The sequence below is a fragment of the Trachymyrmex septentrionalis genome, unplaced genomic scaffold, assembly GCF_001594115.1.
Source record: "Trachymyrmex septentrionalis isolate Tsep2-gDNA-1 unplaced genomic scaffold, Tsep1.0 scaffold37, whole genome shotgun sequence".
In the NCBI taxonomy this organism is placed as follows: Eukaryota; Metazoa; Arthropoda; class Insecta; order Hymenoptera; family Formicidae; genus Trachymyrmex; species Trachymyrmex septentrionalis.
In genome coordinates, this window is record NW_017305536.1 from 7,197,561 (window position 1) to 7,205,373 (window position 7,813).

General features: G+C 29.7%; 2 protein-coding genes across 3 annotated transcripts in view; both read left to right on the top strand.

Moving 5' to 3' along the window:
* Positions 1–3,086, top strand: part of LOC108750409 (protein cueball-like) — a 3,788-nt gene extending 702 nt beyond the window's left edge. Inside the window, exons 2-4 of the mRNA XM_018489825.1 lie at positions 316–630; positions 886–1,162; positions 2,561–3,086. Coding sequence (XP_018345327.1) covers positions 316–630; positions 886–1,162; positions 2,561–2,665 — 697 coding nt within the window. The 3' untranslated portion in view covers positions 2,666–3,086. The remainder of the gene's footprint in view (positions 1–315; positions 631–885; positions 1,163–2,560) is intronic.
* Positions 3,087–6,622: 3,536 nt separating this feature from the next.
* The window catches only part of LOC108750525, a 2,152-nt gene continuing 961 nt past the window's right edge, over positions 6,623–7,813 (top strand). The window contains exons 1-2 of one of the 2 annotated variants that reach the window (XM_018490008.1): positions 6,623–7,041; positions 7,318–7,562. In XM_018490008.1, the coding sequence (XP_018345510.1) occupies positions 6,773–7,041; positions 7,318–7,562 (514 nt within the window). In that variant the 5' untranslated portion in view covers positions 6,623–6,772. The remainder of the gene's footprint in view (positions 7,042–7,317; positions 7,563–7,813) is intronic. The other variant, XM_018490009.1, reaches the window with a different exon arrangement.

Here is a 7,813-nt window from a genome sequence, read left to right on the forward strand (position 1 = left end):
AAATAAAGATTATAATATTTTGAATAAAATCGAGCCTGATTATAACTATTTGTCACAATTTAAATGACTTTATATGAAATGATGAGATTTTAGTTTTTCACAAGTATAAACAGTGAGATATAATATATATTATATTTTAATTTAATTTTTAAATATTACATACAAATAATACAAATTTTATAATTAAATAACATAAATTTATATATGTAGATGGATAAAAAATTTTTACAAATAAGTGATGATCCATTAAATTATACACATATATTTCCACGTTTGATAAGCAATTTAAAATTCGCCTAATCTCTGTTCTCACAGATTTACTGGATCCTTTTGCGAAATATCTTTCTGTCACAATTACTGCTTCCATGGTAAATGTATTGTAAACCATCGCGGAGTTCCTGAATGCAAATGCACGGGCACGTTTAGCGGTGACCGCTGTGAGATAAATGTTTGCAATGGCTACTGCCTTTACGACGGCGAGTGTTCCGTCCAAAATGGAAGACCATTTTGTAGCTGTAAATATTCTAAAGGGACCCGGTGCGAAAAACCGAACGACATTGAGGAGATCTGCGCGATTTATTGCGCGAGCGATCACGTCGGATTACCAAGCATCAGCGTAACATCGTGCAGGTACATGCTTCTTAAAAATGGATGTCTTATTTTATATTTTATAATTCTATTTCCAATATTATTTAATAATAAAAAAATAATTGAAAGTTTAAAGATTACAATCGCTATTACGCTACAAAATATTAATATTTTTAATAAGATCGTTGTATTCGTAATAAGGTCGTTTAACAAGATTCAGAAAAAATACATGATTTTAAAAGTAACCGGTATATACATATAAATGTAGTATATCAATATCTCATTATATATCAACAGGTGTACAGATTTCAATCAAACGGCCGAAAGAATTACACTTACCAACAGTTTCCAGAATGGCATTCTGTTACCAATATTCATAGCCTTCACCATTCTATTTCTTCTAATGATCGCCGTACTTAGTTATTATATAAATAAATTACGGAGGCGACCACGAATCAAGAGGCACTATGTGGTCAGTAAAGGCATTACGCCGCTCACATCTCGACCGCAGATACCGGACAATCAGTGCGAAATTACCATAGAGAATTGCTGCAACATGAATATCTGCGAGACTGTGAGTGATATGTCTTCTAAATAACGCCCCACTTGATAACATGCGTCGTGTCAGCATTGCTGATACTAAAGAAACTTAAGACCGAATTTCGCCCATTCTCCTCGCGTTTCACACTTTGTTACGAATGCAAAATCATGACTCTTTGCAATTGCATTTATCGCACTTCTGTAATTATGATAAGTCATTAGAGAAGATACTATATTTGGCTCGATTGACAAGACACGCGATTATACGATTCAAATTCTACGATATTTTAACTTTGAATCTGATTAAAATATCTATTTTTCTCAGAGTTACTACTTTTACTTAGCTTTTTATACTATTAGTTCTTGAGGAAAGTATCAAATTAGTTTGTATATTATAAGTTATGAGCACGAATTTTTGAGTTAATTCTGTCAAAAAGTACTTATTTTTACATACTTTGCGTATCTGCGTTTAAAAAAAAAAGGAAATTTGGAATTGTTATATGCTATTTCTATGCTAATTTCTTTACTGGCAACATTTAAAAATAACCGCTTTCAGAACAGTATTGCGCTAGTATTATTTATCATGACTAATTTTTTTAATTATTTATTATTTAAATAATTTTATTTCACTTTTTATATAAATATATATAGTTATGCAATGCAAGAAATTATCTTGTCGATTAATTTGTATGACATACAGTAGACATTCTAGTTATTATTTAATTGTAATTTACTTGGCTTTATAAGCAATTTTTTATGACGATTTATTATACAACAATTTTTTACTTTATCGCTTTTACATTTCTTTCCTGCTTTAGTTAAAAATTCATATTAAGAGAATAGGAATAAATATATCATTGCTAATATTCTATATATAACTAAAAAAATCATTAAAATATTTTTATAATCTTATTATTTTATTTAATTTTGTAACAATAACTTTGACATGAAAAAATATCGGTATTAATTAATTTATTGTTTTATAACACATTTAAGAGAAGACAAAGTCAAATTATGCTATCTTCTTCACGAATGCGACTGTGTCGCTCGTAGATTTCAATTGCGTGCGCAGTGTCAAAGATCGAATTATATTAAGACTGAATCTGTTTTGTCGTTAAATTCTGATTAAGCAATCGACTAAATTGGAATTATAATTCTCCGTATGGTGTTAATTATACGATAATATTAATGGTTATAGTTTTGTTTTTTTTGCAGCTCTAAAAATACGATGTATATTTGTTACTTGAAATAAACGACGGTTATATTAAGAATAAGACTTTCTACAAAGACATCTTTAAGAATCATTTATAATTATTTGCAAATATATGATTCGATGCATTTGAGAAATAAATCTTCCCCGTGCTAAGCTATTTCTAAATTTATATAAATTTAATTAAATTCATCAACAGGATAATTTCGTTTCTTTTTACAGCCGTGTTTCGAACCGAAATTACGAAATGGTATGTCAAAGAGCAATAATGTGAAAAAGGAAGAGAAGAACTTCTTGTTGGATGATATGGAAGGTAATTCATGCTAGCACATGCTGCTCTTGTCTCGTCGCATGAAATGACGAAAACTCTGCACGAGCTCTGCATCGCGTCGGAGATCACATTCGCGGGACTGTTCCACGTTTATATATAAGACGGCGGCGAATTTTAGTATTGTTGTTAAGTTTAAAAATCTGTGTTGATGGAATGCGCACGAGCGCGCTATATCGACGACGATTTCACTCCAACTTGGGAAAGAAAGCCAAAGGTCTTTTTAGAAAGTCCTATTTATTAGTATATCATACACGTTAGAGCTGTGTTTTAAAACTATTTTTCACTTTAGTAATCATTAAATTTATCATTCGACGATATTAGACATTTGTTTTAGCAATTATAAAACTGAACATTTTTCTAAATGCCTGCCGATCGCAATCCCTCGTGCACAAGCAATACTAAAGTTTTAAATAAAGACGCGAGATGTTATAAAATTTGAAGATATAAATAATTTTTTTTTATTATGTTATTGAATCATTAATTTTATTATATTATTTTTTTATTATATTGTATATTATTATATTTCTCTCAAACATAATATAATTGAATTTGTTTCTAAAACAATATGAAAGAAAGAAAGAGAGAGAGAGAGAGAATTTTAAATTTAAAAATAAAAATATGAAAATTCATATTTAAAGTATAGAAATATTATAATTTTTAATTTAATAAAATATACAATTTTTGACAGAAATATACAGAATTTCAAATTCGTGAGATTGTATTATCAAACAAAAAAAGAAGATGAGAGGATATGATATCGATATTTAAAACAAGCGAAGAGATATACAGTTTAGAAAAAATTTGTTCTTATTCTATCTAATAGATTTACTTGCTGAGCAACATAATTCTGATACAAAAGATTTTGTAATATTTTTTTATAGTTTCTTATTATATTGCTGTTCGTTTCTCTTAAATCATTTAAAAGAGAACTCAAATGTGTGCAAAAAGTAGCTATCGCAGTCACAAGGGATGCGCAAAAGTTGCCTTAAGCGATAATTCTAATCATTGCTCAAAAGTACCGCTGAGTACATTCCTGAATGAAATTTAGATCGTGGCGTCGCAGAGATAAGTGATTCTCTTATAACATTTTTTGACTGAGTCATTTGTCAATGGCTTTACGGTACATAATTATATTAGTAATTTTATTGCGTCAGATCATTATATATTCAATAATTAATTCCATTTGTCATTCTTTGATACTTATCGCGTTGACGGGAATATTATCGCGTAAAAAGCTTTATATCTCGATTCGAAGCGCTTCTCTCTAACTTCATTCTCAGTTAATCTATTCACTTGGTTTGTATACATTTCCGTAATCATATTCAACTGCTAACCATTTTTTATCATACTGTGAGTACAACATACACGTGTATATATATGTATACATCTAATATTTATACGTGTACATATATGTATACATATATTTTTACGTGTACATATATATACATACATATATATATATATATATATATATGTGTGTGTGTGTGTGTGTGTGTGTGTGTGTGTACGTGTACATATATGTATACATCTAACATTTACGAATATATAAATGATGAGCTCGAGCTGGATCGTGTTTTACGCATCTATGATCCTTTAATGTGAATTTCTACCGCTGTTGAACATTAATTTACTTCGAGAAACGTTATGACGTAAATAGTAGTCATATGAAAATTCATGTGGCATTGTCTGGAAACTAAATGCATATAATATACGTATACATATTATACGAAATGTATATTAGATGAAACTAGAAGAATATTCAAAGAGTCACAATGTATGAAAACGATTCTCATCCTCATTCGAACATCGGATGTTCCCAGTGATAAAAAAATACACTGCAGATGTATAAAACTTTGTCAGAAGTTTCTAATATTTATACATCAATGATATCCGTGATTTTTAATTCATCTAATTTGAGGATCGTCAGAATCGTTTTTTATAGTATTGTTTAAAGATACCTGTAGCGTTTACTTTATTGCAGAACAATACTCTGTTTATTTAACTGCGAAAATTTTTGTTCTGTATCGATATGTGCAACGCTGAGCCAACTTTTAAATCTTTCTTCCAATTTTATTCCGTCGCGAGAATGAAAAATATTTATCTTATCATTTTTATGTCGCATGTAATTATGATGGTTACAGCGCACATATAGTCATGTGCGAGGCGAATGTACAAAATGCAGTATGCACCGCACTTGTATGTTAAAATTGATTTTATTTTGGTTATTCTATTCTTATACGGAGAGAGGATGATCGCAAATTTTTATTTTTGTTTTTTGGCCCACATTTTTGCGCAAATCAGTCATAATATATAGTAGTTACTTAAAGCGTACAATCTGTTACGTACACCAAAGTTACTTTTGTTAGTAATAATAACATGAAACAGAGTACAATATTATTGGTTTGCAGAAATTATATCGCATATTAACTTAAGACATAATTAGACCATTTACTGTGCCTATGTTATATGGAAGCATATGTATGGAAATGTTGTTCAATTCTAATTTCGTTGTAAAGTGGCAAACCAATGATTATTATGTTGTTCATTTAATTGTTTATTTATAGAATTTATATTATTCTTTATGATACGGAATAATGTTCCTGTCGTTGTGACAACAGATTATTCACATGACGATGTTTTCTGTTCCTGTATACGGTAGATGTTACTTAAAGAAAAATTGTTTTATTTGCTTTTTAAATCTACTATATAATTTTGTACTAAAGATTTGCGACATTTGCTGACTTTATATATATGTGTATATACACATAAAACATACCTATACACATAACACACACACACACACACACACACACACACACACACACACACACATATATATACAATTTAAATATGGAAAAATATATATGTATGAAAGTTGCGCGATCTATCTATATTGTATTGGAAGATAGCCCTCTCCCACACACTCATCCCCAGAGACGGGATAGTGGATTTATGGTGAAAGGGTTATATTCCTGAAAAATATAAATGCCATAAAAATGATGTATAATATGCAATATGTTTCTGTACAATTTTGTATTATGTATTCGAAATGATGAAATTTGTTATATGCAACATCTCAAATTTATTAGGTTAATTATTTATGCAGAAATATTAATCTATTATCCTGAACATTTAATATTTGATTTCTCTATTCTTTCGAATGTAATATATTTTCTGTATAGAAAAAAAAATTCGAGAATTTATTGCATTTATTTTAAATTGCGTACTTAATTTGATGTTTTAAATTGTACTTAAATCATAACTAAATTATTAGATTCTTTAAATTATTAAATATAACTTTAAAAGTAACATATTGCATATTTTGCATCTCCGTTTACAATGGTTATAATGCTGGTTGCTATTGTATACAGATTAAAATGAAATAAAATGGATTATCTCTTATTATTGCAGGTGTGTCATTATTATGTATACCTTTTTGTCAGAAAAACTATGATAAAGAGATTTGAATTATAATTTAAATATACATCTTCGTGTAAAAAACAATTATATTAGATACATACAAAACATTAGAAGAAATGAGCAATTAAGAAAAATATTGAAATGCCAGATTAACTGACATCCTATATTTTTGTAGGTTACGTATTATATCTTCAGATTGACTATGTCATGAATTTTATCCGAGCTGATAAGGAATTTTCATTTCGACTATTACTGTATCACGGATAATACTAAATATATCCCATTTGAAAAGGCATTTGAAAAGGCATTTTATCTTTTCACAACTGCTTATAGGAAGGTTGAAGAATTTGATATACATATATCAGGCACTATATTGTATAGAGCATTTTGTCTTTTTGAACGAGTTAACCGAATAAGAATTCTTTTGTGTCCCGGCGTATATCTGTTCATTTTCATCAATAACACATAGATATTTACACTAAGATGAATATGTGTAAAATTTTTTGGAATTGAAATTGGTGCGAAACCAAGAATTCGACAAGATTGACAAGATTGATAGATAGATATGATAGATACTAACGAAGGCCAATCTGAATTAGGCTTAATATTAATATAAGGAGAGCGCTCCACCATGAAAGCTCCAAGAGCAAAAGAAACAATCGAACGCTGGTACTCGTGGTAAAATGGCATCCGCATCTCTGAAGGGCACTCGCAAGACATACAGCTTCGAGGAACGAAAAATCTTGATATCGTTGATAAACAAGCACGAGGTCGTCCAAAATAGGAAGTCAGATCCGATCTCCATATGCAAACGAAAGTCGGCGTGGTCGCGAATCACCGAGGAGTACAATTTGATAGTAGGATCCCGGGGCGCGCGTTCGACCATACAGCTCAGACGTTGCTGGGAGAATATGAAGGCCTGTAAGCGTAATCGCGATGAAAAAAAATTTCGGTAATTCAGTATTATGAAGCAATTGTTCTCGAGATTAATTGAGCTTAGCACAGAACTTAGTAGATAATGAGATGTAGTTTGATGAAATTCGTATCTTGGCTTTTGCTTCTAAGAGTTAGAATAAAGAAGACAGTAAAATTTTAAATTTGAATAAGTTTTATTTTTAAGAGAAATCTATTTCCAGATTCAGAAGTTTGTTAGCAAGTAGTTTGTCTCAGTAGTGTAAAAAAGAACAAGGCCCAAGAGAATAAATATTAAAATCTTTTGATCTCTTAGTGATAATATAAAAGCGGTTTGTCAATCGACAAAAGACAGGGCGAGAAATCAATGTTGGGAAGGTATAACTTGTGGTCAGAATGTCCCAAAAGCACCAATGTCTACCGGAACTGTTGGTTTACCACCAAATGTAGTATTCGAGCCGAAGGATTCAGAACCATTCACATTGCAAAGTGTTTGCACTGCTGGACCTCAAAATTCAAACTGCTCAAAGAAGGATGTAGACAGTCACGAAAATTCAAATTGTAAATATGCTTTTTCTGGCTTCTTCGACATTTAGTGTAGTAGTCTTTTTAAACGTAGTTTTTGAGAAAATAATTTGAGCAATTATACAAATAAGGAAAGTTACAACAATAATTAAATATCAGTGAAGGAAAAATGTGATAAATGATATATTTTTATGAATAAAGTAGTTTTTTATTTGTATATTGTTAATTTTTTAAATATTTATTTATTATTTATTTAATTTTTTATAGCTTTATTAAAAAGTAACAAA